This window comes from Rhinolophus sinicus, linkage group LG06, assembly GCF_036562045.2.
Source record: "Rhinolophus sinicus isolate RSC01 linkage group LG06, ASM3656204v1, whole genome shotgun sequence".
In the NCBI taxonomy this organism is placed as follows: Eukaryota; Metazoa; Chordata; class Mammalia; order Chiroptera; family Rhinolophidae; genus Rhinolophus; species Rhinolophus sinicus.
Window position 1 is genome coordinate 27,513,088 of NC_133756.1, and position 27,162 is coordinate 27,540,249.

A 27,162-nucleotide genomic window follows, 5' to 3' on the forward strand; every position below is an offset into this window, starting at 1 on the left:
ATTCTCCTCCTGAGGTACACTGAGGAAGATCTGGAAACCATGTCTTCCATGTATTCATCACCTAATACTTTACAAAGCATTTCCATATTTATTATCTCATTTGTTTTTCACAATACTCTGGAAAGGGAAGATGAAGCCCTAATATTATTTATTCCTCCTCAAAGAGTTCATAGTTAGATATTCGGATACTTGTTGGAATTATTGTGTAGAAGAAAATGACCCCTAACCAGAAGCCCTAGCAGATGTAGCTAATCATGTGGCCTCAGCCTCACTGAGGAGGTACTGTCACCTGTAAGACACAGGTAAGAGCATCTATTGACTTTTGGGGTTGTTATGAGGATAGCAAGCAGTGACTATAATGACCACGGACAGTTCAGTAAAATCACTGTTATTACCTAGGCTTACTTCTCATGGCTGATGCGTCCTTGGAAAGATGTTTCCCTTTACTGGGCCCCAGTTTCCCTTTCTTAGAAAACGAAGGGCTTGGGCTCAGACTTGCTAAGCTGTCTTCCAAATCTTGAGTCCCATCAGCCTGGGAACCTGCCATTTTAATGGAAACGGCTCCCATAGGAGCTCAGGTTGGATTCTCCTTCTGGTTAACAGCTAGCTGTGTGTCTCAGGACCAGCGACACGTGTTTCTGACTCTCTGAATCTGTAAAACAGGGTCCGATAGTGTCTAGCTTGTCGGGAAGTCAAGGACTGTGACGATTAAATGAGGTAGGGGTGTCCAGAACGCACGGATTGTCACTTCTTCAAATGCAGGGACTCATCTGTTTTGTAGATTTAAAGGCCGCGACACCACTTCAGAGGGTGGGCTGCAGGATTGGATGAGTGAATTCAGGTATCACGTACAAGACCTGGCACAAACTAAGCATTCAATAAATAATTGTATTATTGTTTTTTTACTCCCGCCTACAAGAGTCATGGTGTTCAGTAAAGGTCGAGAAGTGGTTATAGGATACACATTTGACATATACACCCACGAGGGGCTGCTAAGAATTTGCGTGGGTGAGCTCTGTGAAAGTAGCCCCCAGAGTGGGAAACTCTCAGCTGGAACCGACAAAGCCCCTCCGGTGTCTTTAAAAAGTACAGTGGGTCGGGAGTAGCCGATGTGAGGCTGCGCCCCGCTCCACCTACCAGCTGTGCCCGCACGAGCCAATCCCAGGTCCGCTTCAAAGCGCCAATCGAGGAGCGTTTTATAAGGGCCGCAGCCGGCGGGGGGCGGGGCTGGGCGCGGGGCGGGGCTTCGGCCCCCGCGGGGACCGCCCAGCGCGGCTGCGCGCGGCGACCTGCAGAGCCCCGCTAGCTAAAATGTAATTTCAGATTTGACAAGTAAGTGACCCTCGTCTCAGTCCCACGTGTGCACCAGGGGCTTTTGCCGACGCGCAGGCTCTCAGCGCGCACGGTCAACAACCTGAGAGCGCACCTGGCCGAAGCCTCCCTCCCTTTTCCTGCGGTCGCCGCCTCCTCTTCCTCTTCCGGCCGCTTAAGTTTCTTTCCAGCCGTTCCTTGGCTCCCGAGACGTTGTTGATTCCCCTGTGTCCTCTCGGTGAGGCGTCCGGCCACTCAAGAGAAGGGTCAGCCTTGACTGCATCCCCTAGGCTGCCTATGAGAGGTCTGGAGCCCAGGGTCCTCTGCCATCACTGTCCAGTTAACTACGTTCATTTCCTTTCTCTCCCTTCACCCCTTCCCTCCCGCATTTTAGGACATTTTCCCAGGCATTTTCGAGGCCTTTGAATTCAAATCTGGCTACTTAAGGCATTTTAAAGCCAGTGCTGCTTGTAGCTTTACACGCTTTCAGCAGCTTGTTGATAATGTTTGAGGTGCAGTTAGATGGTATGAGGCTGTTTGGTTACTGCTATCCTGGGTAGGAAGGGCCGGGGTTGGGGGCGGGGGGATCTTTCTATTTTTATTCATTTCCCATCTTTTAAAGGATCGACAAAATGCAAAATGGTTAATTTCCCCAATCATTGGCTATTTTCCACGAAAGCAATTCTCTTGTCTTAACTAATTTTGTCCCTAAATTAAAGGGTCAGTCATTACCAAGAAATGGAAGAGCCCTCATTATTCATCATTATTCGGTTCATTTTTGAAATAGGAGTTCAGGAGGGAAGACGTGATTATGCTTTTGAATTGCAAATCAGTCAGAAAGAAGGATGGTCTTTTCGTAGTTTGTGGCAGTTATTTAGATGGTAGCGTTTTGCTTTGTTTTGTTTGCATTTCCCTCGTTTCCGTAAGCCGCCAGGTGTATATCCTGATTTTTTTACTTTTGAAGTTGCCAGCTGGGTTTTGCAGCCTTTTTTCTGACTACCTCCTGGTCTTCCCGGAGTCTCCTGTTAATGAGGTCCTCTGCTTGGCTTTTGACCTGATGGTGGCCACTGGCCTGGCCCTTGGAGGGACCAGCTGAGGAAGACCTCCTAGTGGGAGGCCCAGAGGCCCATTGTTAAGGATGATTGGGGGAAACAGACCAGAGAGGGGGCCTAGGGCCTGGAGATTGATTTCGGGGGGGAGAAAGGATAGGGGCCTCCCTGGCTGGATTTGTATGTCAAAACATGTGTATTGGGAGAAGGGAATAACCCAGGGGTGGAGAGCTGTGTCTTTCTGGATGAAATTAAGTTTACTGGGAGGAGACTGGGCCTTCTTCCAGGCTATGTTAATCTTTGCTGTGGGCCTTGTCTTTTCCTGGAATCTGGTTCCCTTTCCCTAACCTTTCACTTAGTTCAAATCACAGTCAATTACCAGCTGGTTTTGAAAACAATTTGAGGTAATGAATCTTGCCCTTAAACTCCCAGCCAGAGTGGGACGCCTCCCCACTTCCCTGGGGATTTGAAATAATTATTTTACCAGAATCTACTCTGGAGATCATTTAACCTCTCACCTGCCTGTCTTTTTGTAAGGTGGAATATAGACTCGACCCAGGTGGTGTAAGATGAGGTCATCCAAACCAGTGCTTTCTCTCGTCTTTCATTTGTTCGCTGATCTGGTGGTGTGTGTGCTGGGCCTGGCACTGTGGTAGGCTCTGGGAAAGGAAAGAGAACAAGACTGGGTCTCTGCTTTCAAGCTTGCATCTAGTCTGATGTGGGAGGTTATATGATAGTGAGATTAGTGCTGTGGCAAGGTATGCAGAAGATGAGAGAAGGGCAAATGGCCCAGTATGGGGTTTGGGGGGAAAACTCACAGTAGATAATACCCGAGCTAAGTTACAGAGCCTCAGTATGAGTGGGCTGGGGAGAGACAACAGGGAAGGGAACAGCATGTGCAAAACTATATAAACCTGGCACATTGTTGATAAGTGTGGCTCAACAGGAAAGGGTGAGGTGGGAAATCTCCAGGAAGGAGGCTGGGGAGGGTGAAAGGGCCAGATCAGATCAGGGAGGATCAGGTGAGTCACCTTAAGGGAGATTGAAATGTATCTGCAGAGCACTCAGGAGCTGTTGAGGTGACACCCTCAGATTTGTGTTTTACAAAGTTAATTCTGGCTGCAGGGTAAAGACCAGAGAAAGGCTATTATAATTCAGGTGAGAGATGGGTTAGTGTAATAGTTCTGGGACTGGAGAGAGATTAGGAGACTAGAATGATTAGGAATTAATTATTGATTGAATGTAGGGGATGAAGAAAGAATGTAGCAGTCAAGGTACTTACTGTGTGGAAAAGAAGGCATTCCCTACCTGGGGTATTTTTGAACAGCTTCATTGAGGTCAACTTGACATACGATAAACTGTACATGTTGAAAGTGTCCAATTTGGGAAGTTTTGACATAAGTATGTATCCATGAAACCATTGTCACAATCAAAATAAAGAACGTTTCCAATACCCCCCAGATTTCTTGTGCCCTTTGGTAATTCCTCCTTCCCTAGCACCTCTCCTCCCCCAAAGCAGCCAGTGAACTACTTTTTGTCACTAGAGATTATTTAAGACTTTTTAGGATGTTATGTGTTGAGTCACAATATGTATCTTTTGTTGTCTGGTGGCTTTTACTTAATCATTTTGAGATTCACTCATGTTGTGTGTGCATACATGGTTCATTCCTTTTTTTTTTTTTTTTTTTGCTGAGTAGTATTTCATTATATGACTGTCCCATGCTTTGTTTATCCATGTACCTGTTGATACTTGGATTTTTTTTTTTTGCTCCTTTTTGCTACTACAAATAAAGCTGCTATTTGTATACATAGATATATTCTTTCTCTTGGCTAAATAACTAGAAGTAGAATAGCTAGTTCACGTGGTAGGTATATGTTTAACTTTTTAAGAAACAGCCACCTGTATTTCAAAATGATTGAGCCATTTTACACTCCCCTCAGCAGTGTGTATAACTCCCAGTTGCTCCAACACTTGGTGTGGTCACTTTTTAATTTTAGCCATTCTAATAATGTGGAGTCCTCTCTCATGTGGTTTTAATGTGTATTTCCCTAATGACTAATAATTTCCAACTTCTTATGTGCTTATTTGCCCATGTATACTCCACATATTTTCTTGGGTCAAGTGTTTATTAAATCTTTTGTTCATTAAAAAAAAAATGGGCTGTTTGTTTTCTTACTGTTTTGAAAGGTATATATATAATCTCCTTATTACAAGTTTTTTACCACATCTGAGTCTTTTCATTTTCTTAACAGTATCTTTTGAAAAGCAGAATTCTTTTTTTTTTTTTTTTAATGGGGGGGTCTACTGTGTATTTCATTAGATCAATCCTTTTTTTTTTTATAAAGATTTTATTGGTGAAGGGGAACAGGACTTTATTGGGGATCAGTGTGTGTTTCCAGGACTTTTTTATTGGGGAACAGTGGTGTGTTTTTCCCCGGATTCATCAGCTCCATCCAAGTCAAGTTGTTGTCCTTTCAGTCTTAGTTGTGGAGGGCGCAGCTCAGCTCCAGGTCCAGTCACCACTTAATAGTTGCAGGGGGAGTCTGGAGTCGAACCCCCAACCTTGTAGTTGAGAGCTGGAGCTCCAACCGACTGAGCCATCTGGCACCTGGGAGCTCAGCAGTCATAGCTCATTGACTTCATTCTAGTTGTGGAGGGCGCAGCTCGCTGGCCCATGTGGGAATCGAACGGGCAGCCCTGTTGCCCAAAGCTCAGGCTCTAACCAGCTGAGCCACCCATCTACCCCTGAAAAGCAGAATTCTTAATTTTGATGAAGTCTAGTTTATCAATGTGTAATTTTGATGATGTCTATTTTATCAGTTTATTCTTTTATGGATGATGGTTTTGGTATTGTAACTTACGAAATCATGCCTAGCCTGAGGTCTCAAATATTTTCTATTTTTAAGAGAAGCTTTATTGTTTTTTGGTTTTACATGAAATCCATGATCCATTTTAAGTTAATTTAAGTTAATCTATAGCACCAGATGTGGAACAAAGTTCTTTTTTTTTTTTTTGGTATGGTACCAATTGCTCCAGCACTATTTGCTGAAAAGCCTGTCTTTTTCTCCATTGAGTTGCTTTGCACCTTTAATTAAAGTCAGTTTACCTGTATATATGTGGGCCTATTTCTGGATATTTTATATTGTCCCATAGACCTTTTTGTCTATTTTAATGCCAATACCACATAGTCTTGATGACAGTAATTTTGTAATAAAAGTATTAAGGTAAGGCAATATAAGCCCTTCAACTGGGTTCTTTTAAAAAGTTGTTTTGGTTATTCTAGTGTGTTACATTTCCACATTAATTTTACAATTATTTTATCAATTTCAAAATAAAACCCTGCTTAGATTTTAATTGGAACGTCATCAAATATACATTAATTTGGGGGAGAATTGACATCTTAAATATTGAGTTTCCTGACTCGTGGACACAGTATATCTCTTGATTTCTTTAGGTCTTCCTTAATTTCTCTCAGCAGTGTTTTGCAGCTTTTAGTAGAGAGGTATTGCACATCTTTGTCAGATTATTTGTAGCTATTTCATATTTTTATGTTACTGTAAATGGTAACAGTTTTTTAAAATTTCAGCTTCCAGTTGTTTGTTGTTACTTGTATGTTAGTCATGTGTCCTGCAATCTTGCTAAACTACTTACTAGTTCTAATAGCTTCTTTGTAAATACCATCAGATTTTCTGTGTAGGTGATCATGTTATCTGTACATAAAGACAGTTTGACTTCTTCCTTTCAGTGAGGATGCCTTTTATTTCTTTTGCTTGCTATAGTGCACTGACTAGAACGTCCACTCAGTGTTGCATGGGAGTGATGAAAGCAGACCTCTTGCTTTGTTCCTGATCTTAGGAAGGAGCATTCATTTTTTTCATCATTCTATGATGTTTGATGTTAGTTGTATGTTTTTCATAGAAACCCCGTAACAGGTTTAGGTAATTCCATTCTATTTCTGCTTTCCTGAGAAGTGGTTTTTGTGTGTGTGTGTATTCATTTTAAAATGGAGAATGGGTGCTGTATTTTGCCAGTTTCGTTTTTCTGTAACTATTGAGATCATCTTTCTTTTAAACTGTTAATACGATGAATTATATTCATTGATTTTTTTTTTTTGTATATTAAACTGACCTTGTATTGCTGAGATAAATGCCACTTGGTCAGGACCTATTATCCTTTTTATATTTTGTTGGAGTCTCTGGTAAAATTTTAAGAATTTTTGCATCTATGTTAATGATGAATATTCTTTTTAAGTTTTGGTATCAAGATAATGCTGGTCTCAGAATGAATTGAGAAGCATTTCCTTCTCTTCAGTTTTCTGGAAGAGTTGGTGTAGAATTGATACTATTTTTTCCTTAAATGTTTGGTAGAATTCACCAGTGAAGCCATCTGGGCCTGGAGCTTTTCTCCTGGGCAGTGGGAGGGAGAAGTCAATTGTTTTAAAATATAGAACTATTCAGATTCTGTTTCTTCTTGAGTTAGGTTTGATAGTTTGTATTATTTCAGCATATTTATACATATTGCCTAAGTTGCTCATAACATTCCCCTATTATCATTTTAGTAGAATGATAGAATTTGTTGTGATTTTAATCTCCCTCATTCCAAATATTGGTAATTTGTGATTTTTCTCTTTATTTCCCTGATCATTCTGGCCAGAAATTACCTGTTTTATTGATCTTCTCAAAGAACCAGCTTTTGGTTCGTTTGTTTTCTGTATTTTCTTTTTTAATTTATTGGTTTGTGCTGTGAAATTTATTATTTCCTTTCTTCTTCTTACTTTGGGTTCCTTTTACTCTAATTTCTTATGGTAGAAGATGAGAGCATGTATTTAAGACTTCCTTCCTAATATAGATATTTGATATTATACATTTCTAAGTACTGCTTCAGCTTCATCGCACAACTTTTGCTATGTTTTTATTTTTATTTGTTTAAAAAAAAACTTCCTTTTAAAAAAACTTCCTGCTGTGTTTCCCCGAAAATAAGACCTAGCCAGACCATCAGCTCTAATGCGTCTTTTGGAGCAAAAAATAACATATGTTATTTTTAAGACGCATTAGAGCTGTTGGTCTGGCTAGGTCTTACTTTCGGGAAAACAGGGTAATTCTTTAGATTTCTTTTTTGACTCATTTGTTATATAGATGTGTGTTGTTCAGTTTCCAAATATTTAAGGACTATCCACATATCTTTCTATTATTGATTTATAATTTCATTTTGGTCACAGAACTCACTTTGTTTAACTTAAATCCTTTTGACTTTTTGAGACTGTTGTCTCAGAATGTGGTCTGTTTCAGAAAATGTTCCATTTGTACTTGAGAAGATGGTGTATTCTTGTTAGGTAGAGTGCTTTTTACATGTCTATAAGGTCAACTTTATTGACTACTACTGTATATTATAAACTTGCTGATCTTCTGGTTATTGTATCAATTATTGAGAGGGGGTATTGAAATCTCATGATAATTGTAGATATATGCATTTCTCTTTGAAGTTCCTTCAGGTTTTGTTTTATGTATCTGATGCTCTGTTATTACGTGCATTAATATTTAGGATTGTTAGGTTGTCTTGGTGAGTCATCCCCTTTATTATTTCATAATTTCTGATAATATTATTTGCTCTGAAATCTACTTAGTCTTTTTACCTGGTAATATTTGTGCTCTAAAATCTACTTAGTGTGATAATGATATAGCTACTCCAGCTTTCTTTTGATTGCTGTTTTATGCTATATTTTTTTCCCCTCCTTTTACTTTTTAACCTATTTGTGCACTTATATTTAGAGTGGTTTCTTTGTATGCAGTATGTAGTTAGATTGGATAACAAAGCAATATCTGACAATTACTGCCTTTTCATTAGGGTGTTTAGACTAGATTTAATGTAATTGTTCATATGGTTTGGTTTAAATATACTGTTTTGCTTTTTTCCCCCCTATTTGTCCCATCTGTTCTTTGTTCTTTTTTCCTTTTTCTGCCTTGTTTTGGATTTTTTTTTTTATAATTTCATTTTTTTCTCCTTTATTGGTTAAGTATAACTTTTTTTGATATTGTTTTACTGGTTACTTTAGTGGTTATAGTATACATCTTTAATTTATCAGAGTCTACTTTCAAGTGGAATTATACCACTTCACATATAACGTAAGACCCAGACAACAATAGATTTATAATTCTTCCCTCCTAGCCTTTATGCTGCTGTGTTTGTATGTTGTACATTTTACTTCTACATATTGTGGGTTTTAAACGCCACAATGCATGGTTATTGTTTTAGTTTTAAGCAGTCAATTATCTTTTCAAGGCACTCAAATAATTTTAAAAAATTCTTTTTATTCACAGTGCTACCCTTTATTCTTCATTACACCGTATGGATCCAGGTTTCCGTGGGGTAGCGTTTTCCTGGCGGCTGCTTGTAGTGCAGTTCTGCTCCTGATGGACAGTTTTATCTTTTGTCTGGAAAAGTCTTTATTCCAACTTTAGTTTTGAAAGATTTTTTTCCACATGGTACAGAATTTTAGATATAAAGTTTTTTCTTTCAGTACTTCAAAGATTGTACTTTGCTAGCAGTCTCCGAGCTTGCATTATTTTCATTTTTTTGGTCTTTTGTGAATAATTCCTCGCTCCCCCACCCCCCGTTGCTTTGAAGATTTTTGTCTTTATCATTGGTTTTGAACAATTTGATTATGATATTTCTTGGTTTACTTTCGTTTTCTTTATCTTTTTTGTGCTTGCGGTTCATTGACACTTGACACTCTTGGACCACATCTGGGAAAGTTGTGCCCATTATGTCTTCAAATATTTCTCCTGACCCCTTTTTTGTTTTCTCCTTCAGAGATTCCCATTTCACATATATTAGGCCACTTGAGGTTTTTCCATAGCTCACTGATGCTCTGTTTATTTATTTTTCTGAATTTTTTTCTCTCTGTTATATTTTGGATAGTTTCTATTACTGTGTCTTGAATGTCACTTGTCTTTTCTCCTGTACTATCTTAATTCCATAGTCATTTTTTTTTTTTATCTCAGACATTCTAGTTTTCATTTCTAGAATTTCAACTTGAGTCTTTTTTTTTTTGTATCTTCTATGTCTAAATTCAATCTTTCCTCTAGCTTTTGAACATATGAAATCCAGTTATGATAGCTGTTTTTAATGTCTATATCTACTACTTCTTTTAAATGTGTCAATTTCAGGCCAAGTGTCCATTGTTTTTTTCTCATTTTGGGTAGTATTTTCTTGATCCTTTGCATGCCTGGTATTTTTTGATTGAATACCAGACATTGTATATTTTACCTTGTTTGATGCTAGATATTTTGTGTTTCTATAAATATATTTGAGCTTTGTTCTGGGGCACGTATAAGTTATTTGGCAACACTTTGATCCTTCTGATTCTTGGTTTAAGCTTTGTTAGGTGGGACCAGAGCTAATTCTTCTTCACTACCGAGGTCAAACCCTCTGCATACTACACCCAGTGCCTGGGAATTCTGAGGTTTTCCACTCTAGTTCTTGTGATTAGGCACTATTGGTTGCGCTGTGTGATGTCCACTGATTGTTCACACTAATCATTTTGGGTGTTTCTGTCTCAGAGAGTTTCCTCACATGCACGCAGTGATTGGTACTCTTCTGAATACATGAAGAGTACCCTTTGCAGATTTCTGGAATTCTCCCTTTGTACATCTCTCTGCTCTCTTGTACTCGGTCTCAAGTGTTTTAGCCTCCTTATTCTCCATAGATTCCTAACTCTGTCTCCTCAACTCAGGGGTACTGCGGGGCTTGGCCCGAGTGCCCCCTTCCCATGCCATGGTCCCAGGCACTAAGCTTTAACGATTTCAGAATGCCACCTCTCCTCCCCCCCACCCCCAAATCTCTCTAGGATCACTGCTTTGTTTCCTACTTTTTGCTCATTTTTTAAGTTGTTTCCGGTGGGAGGGTAAATATGGTTCCTGTTACTCCATCTTGGCTAAAAATGGAAGTCTTCAACGGGAAGTTTTGAAGAAAATGTAAAGAAAGGACTGCTTGAGGATGTGAGGAAGGGATTTGGAGATAACCAGGCACCAGGAATAATGGAGATCTCTTTTGCCACCTGATGACCGAAAGGGCACAGTGAAGTATTTCAGAAGTAAACGTTATACATCCTCAAATTAGGATAATTTTCAATATGGGAACTATTTCCAAATATGAGGGTGGCCTGAACCCCTGTGGCTAATAACAATAGGTTTGTTATGTCCCTATACTTAATGGGGCAGGAAGAAGTGGTTATCAGACCCTAAAAGGGGAAATCATGTGAGTAGGCTGCCTTGAGAGCATCTGTTATCTTAGTTTAAGAGGTACGGCTAGTTCAAGGCCACTCCTAAGCAAGGAAGCCCGACCTTCACCCCTTCCTCCTTCACGTATTCTGCTAATGCTGGTGATTGGCCAAACCCAACTAGAAGACCGGATTAGACAGCCTTGGAGATCCGGACTCTGGTCCTCGGGACACAGAGCAGCAGAGAAGGACTGAGAATGGATATGTGATGGGGGCGGGGGACAAACTGAGCATAAGCTACACAAGGAGTCAGTGCTCAGCTCTGCATTTCTGGCTACAGTATCAGGGTGTTCGGTGGGGCCAGTCACTGAGACAGGAGAGAAGGAATAGTATGTATGTTGGGGGAGAAGTAGCTTCCATACAAGAGGGAGAAATCATGAGATTTCCTTTCCAAACTAGACATGCTTTCCCCTGGAGGCTCCAATAACGCCCTCTTCATCATCTTGAATTATTTAGGAAGTTCTTATCAACACGGATGACAAAATGAAGCAGAGTTCATACAGGAGGTACATACATATAGTGCTTTATGTGTGGGGTGGGGTTATGGAGAGTGGGGAAATCAAGTAGAAGTCATGCAGTCTAAATGTATTACCAGTCTGTTGGCCATCGGGATTTGGCGTTGAGCTACACTGAAATCTGTTGCAGACAGGGCTGAGATCCAAGTAGCTTGAATTCTGTTAAACTGGCCGTGGGGTAGAAAGATTAAGAAAGGACTCAGTAACTGATTGTATGTGGAGGATGAAAGTTGAGAAGAAGACAAAGTCTGTAAAATCAAGAATGATGTAGACAGGTTAAACTCAGTGTAATTTACCAAATTCTTGGATGATAGAAGTATGTGGCCAACTTTGACATAAGAAAGGGGCTGTCGTCAAGATGTTTAAAGGTTAGAATGTGACATAGTGGAAAGAGCATAGGATTGAAGTCCCTCTGCTTTGCACTGACTCTGAGGCTGACAGCTGCACAGACCGTAGTCACCCCACCTGTAAGTGGTGGACCTCTCCAAATTGGGGAAGACTAGCAAGGCCATCCACTGAGCATGAGCACCGTGCCTGGCACGGAGTAAATGCTTGTGAGAAATGTATTGATGCAAGATGAGGGTTGGCTCAGAACAGAAGTAAGGTTAAGAAACATTTGGATTCATGTGACGATGCGTATTGAGAAAAAGCAGGTAACACTAAGTTCTAGTGAGCTATTAAGGGAAGAGTAGGGTATTTGAGGAGGGCTACCTCAAAGCCTCCCTCAAAGACAGTTTGTGAAGACACCCCAGCTCCCTTTCCGCTTTCTCCTGAACACGTTATTGAAATGTTAATGTAGAGATTGGATATTGTGCTGGATGGGCCACTGATTTGTCCCAGCAGGTGTTGCATCCAGAGGGCCTTCGGAAGGTAGAGAAGACCTACTGTGTGCTTACCATGTGCTGTGAGCCGAGTTGGCTTCATCTCCAGACGATGTGGAATTAGGGGTTTCCGAAGATCATTCTTGTTAAATGTATCAAGTGCCCCTTATCCCTCTTCTTCTCTTTTTATTTTAGAAAAAGCCATGGCATGGAGGAGCAGTTATAGGAATTGAAAATGTATAGAATGTAGGAGAGAAGACTCAGTTCGAGGTTCTCAGAGTCATCTTCAAACATTTGAAGGGATCCTTCACCTAAAAAGGAGTAGGTGGTTTGGATGATCCCTTGGTATAAAAATGAGGGCGAGGGGGTGGGAGACATACAAAGCAGGATTCAGCTCAGTATAAGGAAGAGCTTTTGTATTGCAGGACTAGCTGCTTCTCGTGAAAATTCGAGCAGCAGAGAGAAGGAAAGTAAGTTAAAAATTGCCCTCCCTGCTTCCACTATGTTTTTCTTAGGTGTCACTGCAGGGAGCAGGTGTTTTCTTCCTGAGATCTTGTGGAATTTTTACACGATGCTGTGGTTCTCAACCTTGAGCGTCTGTCAGTGTCACCTGGAGGGTTTTTACAGCACACGCTGCGGAGCTTCTCTCCCAGAGTTACTGAGTCAATAGATCTGGGCTGGAGCCTGAGAATTTGCATTCTGACACCGTCCCTGGTGATGCTGGTGCTGTTCTTCTGGAGACCGCACTTTGAGAACCACTGATACACTATTCTTTAAAAAAAAAAAATTAGGTGGGTGCAAAAGGAATTGCGGAATAATACAGAGATGGTCATACTAGAGAGTCTAAAAACTTGCTCTTTTGCCTAATGCTGTATCGTTATCATTTTCCTTTAGCTCCTTCTCATTATTTTAAATTGCTTATGTATCAGTCAGTTTTAGCAAGTCCCCTATTAATAAACATGCCATTAGTTTCCAGGGTTTGTGTGAGTGTGCCCTTCTTGCCTTTATAGAGAAGTATTGTAATGGTCATTTTTGTATATATCTTTTAGGTGAGCCAATCCATAAATTCTTAGAAGATTGAATTGTTAGGATTTAAACTGTTAGGTAAATGGGTAGGTTTTGAAAATGGACAGATACTGATAAATTGTTTTAAAGAAGTTTGAACCAGTTACTTTCCCATCGAAAGTGTCTGAAACTGCCTGTTTCCCCACACTGTTGCCGAAAGTAGGTCTTATCAGAAATTTTGATTTTTGCCAATTTGTTAGGTGTAAAATTGTGTCTCAGTATTGTTTTGATTTGTGTTTCATACATTGTTTGTGAGAGGAAAGGTTCGTATGTATTCAGTGCATTTCTTTTTCTGCGAACTGCAAGTTTGTATTCTTTGCAACACTGGAAGAGGAAATAGTATGAACAAAGGTGCCAAACCTTTATTTGAGGGCTTGCTGATAGTTTTTGTAGGGTTGTGGTATAAGGGGTCGAGATCAGGTAGGGAGGTAGGGTTAGAGAGGCAGGGCTTTGAGTTCCTTGTGGGCCACTAGAGAGCTTGGGCTTTATTTTGGGCAGAAGCAGCACTGGTGGATACGCTTGTACTATGGCTCTTGATGTCTTTTGACCAGATGTGTTTGTAGAATGGCAGACTGTCAGTTCCCCAAGTCTAATGTTTAATCTTCAAATAACTCATTCTTTAGGCCTTTCACTTTGGGCCTTAACGTAACTTGGCCATGCTTTGTAAACAGATAAACCCAAGAATAGGCCAAAAAACTTCAGCCAGCTTCTGGCTGGGCATTGTCTCTGAGGAAGGAGTTTTGCAGGATTGTTTTGGGAGTGGATTTTGTTGTTCTACCTAATACTGCTTTGAACCCTTCCTGACAGCAGTCATTAAGGTTGGTGGGTTTTTTGTTTTTTTTTCTTTTCTTTTAATTTGAGTGTCTTTCTGGGAAAAGCTGTGGATTTTGGCCAATATATTAATGATAACGACATTGCTTTGAAGGTCTGGTTAGTTCTGCAGAAAATCATTTCATAGTTAATTGTACCAGCAAATTAACAGTAGTTTCTTGGAGAAGAAAGTAAGCGAGGGAGAGAGACTACATATATAGTTAAATTATTCAGAATTCAAAAAGAGTTCAGGAATTCATGTTTCAGGAAGAGTCCATGTAATAATAAATGACTAAGTTTGCTTATAATTTTCCCCATTATGGGCTAGGCTTTGTAATTGGCACATTGGGGTTAAAATATAATAACTCTGCATTTAGAATCAGGATGCCAGCCCTTGCTCTCTTTGTGCTTTTTTTTTGTAATTTTTCTGCTTCCAGAATCCTGGCATGAGAGTGAGACCATCAGATTCAAACTTCGGCTTTTAGAGAACTCAGGGTGTAAATTGGGTTTTTTGAGATAGGCTGACTCAGACCAGGGGATCGTGGGCTCTCTCCCCATCTTCCTTCTCCCTTTTATCCATGTGCCAGTGGAAGTGGGGCTCTTGGTCAAGGAAGGAGATTGTCCTAGGGGAGGGGTGTGGTGCTTTGCACAGAGGAGAGGCTTGCTGATACTGCTTCTAGAACTCTCCAGTCCTTAGAGGCTTTTTATTTTGAAAGGTATTTGAGTATTTTATACATTAATAATCGTCCCCTCCCCTACAACCTACTAAGACCCCTATCACTGCGTTACACTACACTGTGCCTAACTGCAGGGACAATGAAGCTGGGGGCAGAACATTCCCAGTTATCTAACGCTTCTTACTGTAGCATGTAGCATGGAAGGGACTCTTTCCGTATTAATCAGAGCATGGATAAGGCATTTCCGGTGATTGACTGCATGCGAAAAATTCACAGAATCAACAGACTTGGAAGGGCATTCTGAGTGTGTCCAGGGTGAAGGTAGCTTGGTGAATGGGGAAAGCCAAGTCATTTCAGGGACAGTAGCAAGAATCCTACTCTGCCTTAAACAGACCTGAATGTGAATATGGCCTCCTTCCTTTGTGAGCTTTGTGACCATCAGTTGATAGTGACCCTCTCAGGATTTCAGTGCCCTCACCTGTAAGTGGGAGGAACAGCACCTACCTTAATGGGTCTCCCTCTCCCTTTTCTGCAAAGAGAATAGCTCGGTAGGGCATCAAAAAGGGCTTGGAAGGCATTATAACAAGAAAGGAGTCATTTTTTCTATTTTAGACCACAAGGGTTGAGAAGACAAGAAGAGAGACTAAGAAGGGTTTACCAGAAGGTATTTGCTCTCAGGCGATGTTTGTTGTTGGAGTTTGGGGATGTCATTGGATGAGTCACCTATTCCACCCATGATTTCTTTAGGTCCTATACTCTGCATTTGGCCTCAGCATGGTTGGATTTTGTATTTTCTTGGTGTCAGCTGTTGTGCCATTGCCTGTGTGGCTCTCGGAGGGTGATGGTTTTTGGCTACCATCTAGCACTGGCTGAATTTTAATCCTTGTGGCTGCCACATTGTGAGGCAGGTGTGGGGATTTGGGGAATTCTGTCTTTTCTGACTTTTGGAATCCAGCTTTGAATTTGAAAGGACTGCCAACCTTTCTACTGTATGACTTAACACCTTACCCCTCCTCCAATCACCTCGTGTTTCTCTTTAAAAATGGGCTCAGTGGAGAGAGTATGAAGATTCTCAACTTCTTGAAAAATACTGAGTTTCTGCTTTAGTGGTTAGGACCGTGATGGAAACAGTAAACGGGTACTTCTTTTCTCAACTAGCGTGTCTGTGTTCTGGGGAGAAAAGTGAGTTGGAACAGGGGGCTTGGCCTCAAGAGTGTGGCTAGGATTCTGGTGGCAGCATGAAGCCACTTTACTGACATGAGCAATTTTACCAGGTTTATTAGGTTTAGCTTGGAATACATAAACCAGGAATAACTTGGAGGCATCGTCCTTTGATTTTCAAAAGTCAAATTCTTACATTAAATTATCAACTCTTTAAAATCAGTGATCATATATTTTTCAGCTTCCTCTTCATAGCATCTCGGCCCAGAGAACGTACTTAATATTTGCTTTGTTTACTGGAATTTGAGCTGTTAGCTATGGTGAGAACACCTAAGTATAGATGATACATAGTAAAAGATTGCAGGTGTCCAGCGGTACTTGGTGTTGGAAGGGAAGGTTGGCATATAATGATAGTCCTAATAATTGCTGCCTTTACTGAGTGTGTACCATACATCAGGCACTGTGCTTGGCACTTAATTATATAATCTCAGTAATCTTTCAAAGGGTACTAGGAGAGGGGAGCCATAGGAGACATCCTTTCACTTTAAGGGCAAAAGTACCTGTCAGCAAGCTGTACTTTTTCTCCCATGTGTATTGTTGATAAAGCCAAAAAGAGAGCCAGTGACTTGCCAATGAGCTTTTTCCTTCCATCCCGAACTTTCTCACCATCTTCGAGCCTGTGAGACGTGTTTCAAGTCTTCATTCAGTTAAGATGACTGAAGTGGACAAGCGTACTCATTGCTTACCTTTTTCTTCCCAAACTTCCCAACACCCTGATTGCAATATAACTAACTAACTAACTAAATCGTGTAGAACTCATGTGCATGAGCTCCCAGCAAAGTCCAAAGATCAAAGGTGAAAGGATACTGAGTTCCCTCCCAGATTCCTGGGACACTGTGTCTGCTGACACTGTCACCAAATCGGTCTTGGACTAGTGGCTCTTCTAAGAAATAGGACTGAAGGTAAGCTCGTCACCTCTGGAGGGTTGTAGTCTTAGGAAACACTGTTACTGATAGTAGGTTATTTAAGGGAGAAGAAGGAGGAAAAAAATAAGAGAACACCCCCTCAATGATCAGTTTTCCACACAGTGTTTGCAGCGTTGACCCCTTCTTAGAATTGCTGAAATAGCCTTGCAAAGAACAGCCTTCCGTGCCCAGGTCCCCTTTTTCACGATGCATTTGAACAGCTTACACGTTTGTTGAAGAATCAGCCGTGAAGTCTGTGGTTTCCTGTGGCACATTTCTAATAATATTTATACAGGCTCTTATTTAATGAACTGTATAAATATTTATCATCGGAGCCGTCTTTTGATGATGAATAGGGGCTAAAATTCGGTCTCGTCCATGCTGGGGATTTGGACAGGAGGCTGTTTGTGCCCATCGTGTGGACTGAGAAGTCAGGGATGTCTCAGGACGTGTATGAGGCGCAGCTTGAATTTCTCTCCAGTATTTTTCTTTCGGCCTCTCGAGTTCATGTCCTTATTTCTCTCTGCCTGATCACCCTTCCCGTATCTCTATCAGTTGTTTTTAGAGTATTTGTCCTTGCCTAAAAAGAATGAGGTGGAACCAAAGTTCTGTCACCATCCGTAAATTGCTCTTTGGAGCCACAAATCCCAGCTCCTCTGCTTCTGTGCTCTGTGGCCTTAAACAGCTTGATTGCCGAGAACCTGTCTCCTTTACTGGAAAATGGGCTCATACTGTTTACTCTTAGGGTTGTTACAAGGATTAAATGAAATCATAAAATCATGTGGGTGATTTGCAGAGCAGAGCTTAATAAACACTAGTTGTTGCTGCATTTGTTGTTGATACTGAAGAAATTATCAAAGGATTTGGTTTTCACTTATACGTTGTATTGTGGAAAGAGCCCTAAAATTGCCATAAGAAGCTGGGGTTCCAACCTGGGTACTGCCGTTTACTGTTTGTGTGACTTGGGGCAAATTTTCCCATCCCACTGAGGTATAAAATGGGGGTAGGTTTACCAACTTGATTAGGCTTACGTGGGAAGAAGTTAACACATGCATGAAAGTGCCAGACACACAGGAGGACCCGAATCATTTGTGTGTTTTGTTTTGTTTTGTTTTTTTTTGTTTTTTTAAACAAATGAGAAAAGGGAATAGTGTTTTCTATGTTGCAATTACTTTTAGTTTTTTGAGGCCAAGAGGAACTGGAATACGGTTTGGAGTCCAGAACACAGAAGATAGTACTTGTGACCTGGGAGCAAAGGGCACAAAGCAGGAAGACAAGGGCTCCAAGCTGCAGAAAACCCTCTGGTGGAGTTTTTGTAACTCACAGGGTCGAGTTTCAGGGAGGCTGCCTGAGGCTTTGAACTTCTCTGCTTCCCTGCTTTCAGGGTCCAGGTGTGACAACAATCAAAAGAGATCACTGAAAACTGTAATAATGGGAAATGTGAACCTGAAATATTTAATTAGGATCCGTTTCTTAGAAAAACATGAACTGGGAAGTGTGTATGAACGATGCTGGAGGGTATGACATCCTTGTTCCTTGACTCCCTTCCTGACTGCTACCTCGGTGATATGGTTTAGAAATGGGTGGTTTGCCAGAGAGAGGCGGTCCGGCGTTGGGGAAGGGTCCGTGTCTGAATGTGGCAGCCTGGTTCTGAGTTAGCCAGTCTTAGGCAGAGTAGGCAGGGGCATGTAGCCAGCAGGCATTTACTACAGAGGAGTATTAGGCAGAGTAGCATCCTGAGAGCGGTTTGTTCGTGGCTTTGGAGCCCGAGGGAATGGGATCGTTCTTCCCTCTGTTACTTACAGCTTGTGTAACAGCCTAGGGTAAGTTCCTTTCCCTGTCTAGGACTCATTTTCCTCCTCGGTAAAATGGGGATGATAATAGTAATTATCTTCTGGAGTCCGTGTCAGAATTAAAGGAGGTAATGTAAGCAAGTTGCTTAGCAGAACATCAGAGCTACAGTAAACGTGGTACCTTTGGTTATTTCCCTCATCATAGGTGTTACAGGTATCCACAAAGTCACGGAGCTTTGCCAAGTTCCTGCTATGTGCCAGGCACTGAGCTGGCACTGGCGATCTGGCTGTGACCCGGGCAGCAGTGGAGTTAGCTGTCTAAAGGGGAAGCTCCGCTTTATGTGAGGTCGGGGCTCCCCTGAAGTGTGGGCCCTTTCCTGTGTAGCAGAGAGATGGATCCAAAAACCAGAACTGGGGTAAGCCCTGGGTCAGCTGCAGACTGGGAATCTGCCTCTTTGGATTTTACTGGAAATGAATTAGGATGTCTGGGTGGTGGGTATTAAGAGGGTGTACTCCCTGCAGAGGAAGACGGAGAGTCAAAAGTGAGGAACCAGGCACGAGCAGCTGGGCCATCCCCCGGGGCCATCTCACTCATCACTGGGGCTGGCGAGAGTGGAGAGAAGCCTGGATGATGGCTGTCTAGGTCTGTGTAATGCGGAAAGTTATATGGTTCTTCATTTTCTATTTATTTCCTTGTTTCCTCACTAAGTGTTTAGCATCGTCTTGGAATGTTCTAGCCAAGGGCAGCAAGATGCTAAGCTCAACGTTAAGGAGTGGCACCCATGGGGCCCTTCACAGTGGAGACACTGGGAAGCTAAGAGGGGATCCCAAGTAAAGTAAGAAGATGTGTGTGTGGTCGGTAGAGGGGAGGTGGAGCACATACTGTGTTTCCCTGAAAATAAGACCCGGTCTTACTTTAATATTATATTTTATATTTTACTATAATACAAGACCGGGTCTTATATCATATCATACCTTATATCATATAATATATACTATCATATAAGACTGGGTATAATATAATATAATATAATACCAGGTTTAATATAATGTAATATAATATAAGACCAGGTCTTATATTAATTTTTGCTCCAGAAGACGCATTAGAGCTGATTGTCTGGCTAGATCTTATTTTCGGGGAAACATGGTAGCTTGGTCGGTCTTCCTCCTATTTGCAGATAAAGAAACTGAGGAAACTGAGCTAATGCACAGGCCTGTTTTGTCCATCACTGTATTCTGAGCTCTTAGCAGGGTGCTGGGTACCTGCCAGTCTGCATTTCTTCAAAATTGTACTTGTATGTCATGGAACATGCATCGTTGTTTCTTATACCACTAAGAAAGAAAGAGCATGCTATAATTAATTGTAGCAAGCCATTGGTTGTCAGATTCACTCTGATTTTGGAGAAGCTAAATGTGAAAAAAACGAGTGTCTTGGAATTAATGAAATGTGGTTATAAGCATCCAAATATTCATTAGTTGGATGAATGAAGCATACAGAAATTAGAATCAAGGCATAACACTAGTGCATATAAGTATAATACAAACTTAGGAATTCAAACTATTAAAGCGTAGACCTATTCATCCTTGTTTTCTATTGATTCACTGATACAGTAGTTCATTCAGAAAACACTATTGAAAACCAATTATGAACCAGACACTGATAGGAGCAGGAGATCCAGAAATCAATAAGTTACTTTTTTTTTTTTTCTTTTCAGATTCAGGTCAGTAAAAGAGACAAACACAGAAAACAAAAAGTCACAATTCTGAGTGGTAAATTTTCAAAGAAAGTGACACGATACGCTCGTGGCACCAAGGGACCGAGAAAGGCAAGGAAGTATTCCCTGGAGAGGTGATGGTCTGGAACTTAAAGTGTAAGCCCATGAGCAGCAGGCAGGCAGGAGAGGAAGGATTAGGAAGGGAGAGCAAGTCTGAAGTGATGGGGCAGTGAGTCCTGCAGCAGGGAGATGTGCCTGACAACCTGAGCGCAGTTTTGGGATGTCTCGCGTGGGGTGTGAGGATGGGCAGGACGGCATTAGACACGGCTGGAAAGCAGGCAGAGGGAAGCTCCCAGAGGCCTGCGATGCTACGCTGAGGGCCGCAGGTTGTATCACAGCCCTAATCCAATGGCTTTCAGCCTTCCTGAACCCAGAGGTTCTGCTGGGGGCAAGGCGGGAGATCATACGAAGGCGATCTTTGCTTCAGATAGAGCAGCTCTACTTTGATCTGTTTTATTTAAATTTCCTTTGAGTAAAGGGTTGGATGAAAAGTATTTCTGTGGAATGAATGTAGGGACGCATGGTGTGCAAACGAGTGCCGCTGGTCCGCTGGAGCTCCCAGAGGGTTGTAAGCGAGGGAGAGAAGATGAGCAAGCAGTAGGCTGGAGCCTGGGAGTTCTTCTGTGAGGCTCAGGTGAAGGGAGCAGACGTACTTACTACAGCTGCCCCATTTTCCTCTCCACCTGCCCTGAGCCAGCAAGCCAAAGGGAGCAGACACAGTTGGGACATCATTGTGATGAAGTCGGAGGCCGTCACTTCTGATGAAGCTGCTTTTGACTGGGATAAATATCCCGGAAGCGGTAACCGGACATCTGCTGTCTGACTTTGTTTTAGAATCCCCCAGGGTGACTTTGCTCAGGAACCATTACCTTTTTGAAGTGGAAGGACACTGAATGTTGTTGCGGTTGAAATTAGACTCTGGATGCTAACACCTGAGATCACCTGGGGAGCTGTAGCGTGGTCACCAGCATGGCTGCCTTGGGGGTTTGTTCTCATTCTCTGAAAGGCCAGTCTGCAAAATGAAAGCCTCTGAGATTTCTGTGTCCTGTGGACTGATCTGACCAAAGGGACTTGGAGCGGCAATGAAGACCAAGGAATTCCTGAGTGTTCTCTGGTCAGATTTCCTTGAAACTCACAAGGGGTCTGTAAGGAAAACAGATTCTCTAACAAATTCCTGATCCCAGCTTCCTCGAGGCTCCTTTCCAATTCCCAGTCACTTTATGACACGGCTGCTGTATATTTGTCTTTTCTCCAAACCTGTCCTGCCAGCTGTCAAGAAAGACAGGAAAGAGCATGAGACTTGGGAGCTCACCGATGTGGGACTCTGGGTCCCAGCTGCTGGGGAGGGATGCTGGCTAAATCCCTTCACTTCTCAGAGATCGATTTCCCCACCAGCATAATGTGCATCGTCATAGTACATTGACTCTTCTTACGCGGGTAGACCTAATGTTAAGAGAAAAGTTACGTGTCTCTTGGAGTCTCACCCATGTTACTGGCACCGGTAAACAGAGAGAGTTAAATGTACTCACCTTGTAGAGTCATAGAGAGGAGTAGAGGGGACTTTTCACAGTGCTTTGCACATACTAAGTGGTCAGTAGATGATTAGTTGAATAAATGGTTGGGTAGATGAGGTTCCTTTTCAGTACCATGGCCACTGTCCTTGTTTTGACAAATTCAGTGAGAATAAACGCACATTGATTACTTCTAGAATCTCAGTTCTCCTACAATCCTTTATTTACCCACATAGCACTTTTTACCCGTTATCAGGGCTTTCCTTAAATAATCATACAGTCTATAAATGCTTAACGTCTGACTCCTTTCCAAGAATGGAAATTCCATGTCTGAGGCCATACCTGCCTTGTTCACCCAACACCTAGCTCAGTACCTATTAGCACACTGTTAGCACTCAACCTTTTTGTTGGATGAATAAATAATAGAAGGTGACCAGTTATATTTCCGCTTTCAAGATGTCCTGTGCCAGACTGCAGACCCACCTGGTCTTCACGTGGCTCTTACCCTTGATCACTGCAGGTGGAGGGAACACAATGCCCGGTGGAGATCAGGAACCAGGGTGCTGCTATGTGGGTGTGGACGTCGGAACAGGCAGTGTCCGTGCGGCGCTGGTTGACCAGAGGGGCGTCCTTTTGGCTTTTGCAGACCAGCCAATTCACAAGTGGGAGCCTGAGTTCAACCACCATGAGCAGTCCTCCGAGGACATCTGGGCCGCGTGCTGTGTTGTGACAAAGGTACGGCCCCACTGGCACTCCCTCCTTGCATATGCTTCCCTGTCCCCGCCTGCTGAGTAGGTGTCTTGTGTCTGCCTGGTGCCAGGGACAGCACCAGGGTGACATTAGACACAGGCCTTGTCTTCCCGGAGCTCATCGTGTAGCACTGACAGAGACCAGCAGACAGCCAAAATCTAATGTGCTGGGTGGCGGGAGCCAAGCGACTATGGCTGGAGCTGAGGAAGGGGATAACTCAGAAGGGCTTCTGGAGGCAGGACGGAGGATGTGGAACAGCAGACAGGATTCCGTCAGGTGTGAGCGAAGGTGGAAGAAGTCGCTGCTGGTAATCACAGTGAACGTCTGTGCCTTCATGTGTTTCTAGCGTGGGGTAGAACATGGCAGCACATGCCGTGTGACTGAATTCTCACCCCCACCCTAGGAAGGTGGTAGTGTCACTACCCCTATTTTATTGAGGAGGAAACAGCGACACAGGTTGGTGAGGTAACAGGTTGGTTACCTGAGTTAGTAAGTAGCAGAGACAGAGCTAGAACCTATGCAGTCTGATTCCAGTGCTGCGTCCTTAGTCCCAAGACTGTCGTGCCTTCCAAGTAGACAAGTGAGGGGGAACCTCGTTTTGTTCAGAGGGAACAGCAGGTGCAAAGGCACCGTGGCAGGAGAACATGGTGTGTTTTGAGAAGGCCAGGAAGTTCGGCCAGACTGGAGCGTCTCTGAATTGTGCCAGGCACATGTTCATCTTGAGTGCCATTGGATGGGAGTCCGCTTGCCGGCTGTGACAAGGAAGTGAGGCTGCCCAAGGCTTGTTCCTTTTCACTTCCACTTGACTGTTTGCTTTTATATCCTGGGGATCAGAAACGACAGAGATGCTTTTCTCCTTTTTTCCAGAAGGAAAAATGGAGTACTGGGTTCTGTCTTCTCTTTCTCCCAGTGTAGTTCCTTAAATATTCATGAAGGGCTTGGTAATTTGCAGATGGACAATTCACCATTCTGTCCGTATTGATCAGTCTGCTTAAACTTTAATGAGCTCGGCTGCTGTTAGTGACCCGGAGAAGAAGGCAGAGAGAGGAGGTGGGGGTGGGCGGCACTGGAGCATCAGACAGGAATAAAAGAGGGGGCACATCTTCTCTCCTGCCTGTTTAATTTTCCCTCTTGCTCCCCCCCTCAGCCCCATCTTGCTGAGAATCTTCTACTCATTGCCCTTGGGTCTCCTTTGTTCTCCTAACATATAGCCTTTCTGGCCATTAAGGAAATTGTCAAGAAGAAAATATAATCCCCTGATGAAAAGCTACTTTAAAAGAGGTCTGCTCTAAGTACAGCTTGGTTTAATGGTAGATTTTTAATCATCTCCCAGTGGCAGCCAACTTGTCATCTGCTTGAGTCCCTCAGCCACATGACTGCTGTGGGCATTTGTCCTTAGTGAGGCTGTGTCACTACACAAACCTGGATAAAGCTATTGGGTCTTAGGCTGTTCCCCTCCCAGGGAGTTTGGCTATGTGTCTATGGGCCTGAAGCCAGAGGGTAAGCGTGACGCATCCACTCACAGCTCATTGCTCGTGTGGAGTTTAAAGAGGGAGGCATTTTTATATTGGAGAGGTAACAACAATTGAATAGTGGTTCTAGAGCTAGACTGCTTGGATTAACATGCCAATTCCAACATTCATTGGCTTGTCATCTTGGACAAGTTACTTAAGTTTTCTTGGGAGTTTCCTAATCTGTAAAATGGGAATGATAATTGTCCCTATCTCCATAGGGTTGTTGTGAGGATGATGTGAGTTCATGTGTATAAAACGTCATAACAGTGCCTGGAAATGAGTAAGCCCTGCATTTCCTACTGGTGGTGATGACGATAATGATGATGATAACAGAAATGAGGAGAATGAGTCTCTAAGTTAAAAAATATTTAAAAGTCAAAGTCAATTAGAGAGGTACCGTATGGGAATATTCACTTACTCCCTTTCTGGGTAGGGTGCTTTCTATGTAAGATTTTGAGGAGCACTGGGCTTGGGCAAAGGACGACATAAAGTACATCCCGACCCTTCTTTTCTTTCCTAAGGACTTCAGGAAGTTAAGAGCTTGAGAACAATTGTACTTCCTTTTCCTTGAGTTGTTCACATTAGTGGAGATGGTTCTGCCCTTAGTTAAGTTGATAACAGCAGCAGCAGCAGCAGCAGCAGCAGCAATAATATGATGATGGTGATGAGAATGGCAGCCGGCATTTCCTGGGCACTAATAACATTCCAGGAACTATGGTGAGCACTTTATACCCATCACTTCATTTTATCCACACAACAACCTCGTGGTATCGTTTTCATTGTCCTCTCTGTTTTGGAGCTATCATAGAAGGTACAAGCTTTGAGGAGGTTACGTAACCAGCCCAGGGGCACATGACTAATACGAGCAAGGCTGTTGCTCCCCCTGGCCCCCAGGCTCTGCCTTTTGGCCCTCTCTCCAGCCTCATCTCACTCCACGTGCCCCCTGCTTGGAAATCATGTTAAGCTACCTGGAGTTTTTTGCATTTGACGCTGTATGGGGAATCCTCAGCTTGCCCTGGTTGTCGTCCTCATTACACTGAATTACAAGGGCCTTACCTGGCTGTCTGCTCGTATGGAAAAGGTGTGCCCCTGAGCAAGCCTCACATCTCGTTTATCTGTATTTTCCTAGAGTTCCTCTCCTGTACTACACCCAATTCATGTTCACCGAGTTAATGAATGAATGAAATGTCTCTTGTTTTCATGATCTGAAATGTTCTTCTCTTACCTTTTAACCTGTTCAGCTTCTGGGTATCTTATAAGGTACGTTTAAGTATTACTTCCTCCTGGGATTCTTCCCTGATGGCCGTTGACAATCCCTGCCCACCCTTGCCAACCTCAGAGGAAAGAGAGGCTGGTGACAAGCCCCTCTCTGCTGCCCCAGAGCCCACCATCCTCACATATATCATTACCTGGCCCTCATCAGATTGCATTTTAATTGGTGACTTAGTTTGGTTCCTTTTAAACCATGAGCTGAGGTCTTGGAGAGAATCATCCGTGTGTCTCCAGCATCTAATACATTGCCTGGCACAGATTTGGTGCTCAATAAATGGTGGTTGAATTAATGTTACTTAGAGCTAGAAACAGACAAATGAAAAAACGTTCTGGTATTCCTCATCTTGTTCAAGTGTCACGATAACTGCGAGAGAGTCTGCCATTCTTCCTATTTGACGCATGAGGATACTGAGGCTCTGAAGCTAACACGTATTAGAGACAGGACTAGACCCTTAGTGAGATGGCTCCAAATCCTCTTTGTTCTGTTCCCCACTACCCCTAAACTTGGCATGTTTATATTGGGTCAGTACTCCAACATGAAAAAAGTTCTGTGGAAACACACAAGTCCTAAAGTTATACAGCATTTCTGATTTTAAAGGCTTATGTCGTTTTTTGGAGCCACAAATCTTAATCACCCCCAAGAAGGTGATAAGATTGCAAGTGTATGCTTAGTACCAGCTTCCATTAGGAAGAAGATAAGCTAGGGGTATTACTAAGCTAGCAAGCATTTGTAGAGTGTCATTTATTGAGCACCTACTATATGCTGTGCTTTTTGCTGAGTAATGGAGTGTGTATAGGGGAGGTATACAATGAGTTCTCTACCCCTTAGGATGAAATAGTTCAGTTGCGTGGAAGAAAACAACACCTATGAAGTCAATAAAATAGTTTTGCTTTAAGTTGTACTCGCTCCATGAGTAATGGTTGAAGAGAGAGAGAGAGAGAGAGAGAGAGAGAGAGAGAGAGAGAGAGAGTAGGAGAGGTGTAGCTCATGTGTGATTGGGAAATAATGCTACCCTCTTAAATTCATAGAACCTGTACGGTTTACAAAACACGCATATATCCATTTTTTTAAAAACTGTTAAACCATTTACTTGCTTAAAATTTATTTTTAATTACAGTTGACATACAATGTTATGTTAGCTTCATGTGTACAACATAATGATTAGACATTTATATACCTTTACAAAGTGATCAACCTGATAAGTCACTGATACAACACATAGTTATTACAATATTATTGACTATATTCCATATGCTGTACTTATATCCCTGTGACTGTTTCTATAACTGGCAATTTGTACTTCTTAATTCCTTTTACTTTTTTCATTCATCTCCCCAACCCACTTTCATATCCATTTGATTGTCATGCAAGGTGGGTAGGGAAGGGGTTGTTATTCCCATTTTACCTTTGAAAAGAAAAGCTGAGACCCAGAGGCTTACGTGACTTTCCCTACGTCACCCAGGAAGCAGGTGATAAGCCTGAAATCAGATAGATCAAATCTCTGCATCTCTCCATTTCCAGTGCCACATACCGTCATCTTTTGTCTAGATTAGTGTAAGAACCTAACGGATTTCCTCATGCATGCCCTTTCCCTGTCCAATCCATTCTTCTTGGAGCTGGAATTGTTTATTAATGCTAACTTGATCATGTCACTCTTTTCTGTACAACTCTTCAATAGCATCACACTATTATTTGGCTAGATCTCAAAATCCTTGTCATGGTCTTCAGGCCCTTCATGGTTTGGTTGCCTCCTGCGTTCCTGGCTCATCTCAGGATGCCTTTGTCAGCTCCGCATTCCAGCCACCTCTCCTGTGGTGGCGTCAAACATGTAGTAATGCTCCCTCTAGTCTCGGGACTTTTACACACATTTGTTTTTCTTTCTCCTGCATACTC

The 27,162-nt window shown here is 42.4% G+C and overlaps 1 protein-coding gene across 16 annotated transcripts in view; it reads left to right on the plus strand.

Annotated features, from left to right (window-relative positions):
- The first annotated feature begins 1,211 nt into the window (after positions 1-1,211).
- The window catches only part of FGGY (FGGY carbohydrate kinase domain containing), a 378,919-nt gene continuing 352,968 nt past the window's right edge, over positions 1,212-27,162 (plus strand). For 4 of the 16 annotated variants that reach the window (XM_074334784.1, XM_074334788.1, XM_074334791.1 and 1 more), the window contains exons 1-2: positions 1,212-1,332; positions 22,253-22,467. In XM_074334784.1, the coding sequence (XP_074190885.1) occupies positions 22,267-22,467 (201 nt within the window). In that variant the 5' untranslated portion in view covers positions 1,212-1,332; positions 22,253-22,266. Of the gene's footprint in view, positions 1,333-1,473; positions 1,630-16,527; positions 16,651-20,169; positions 20,318-22,252; positions 22,468-27,162 lie in introns of those variants that run through there. The other 12 variants (XM_074334790.1, XM_074334789.1, XM_074334786.1 and 9 more) reach the window with 9 other exon arrangements.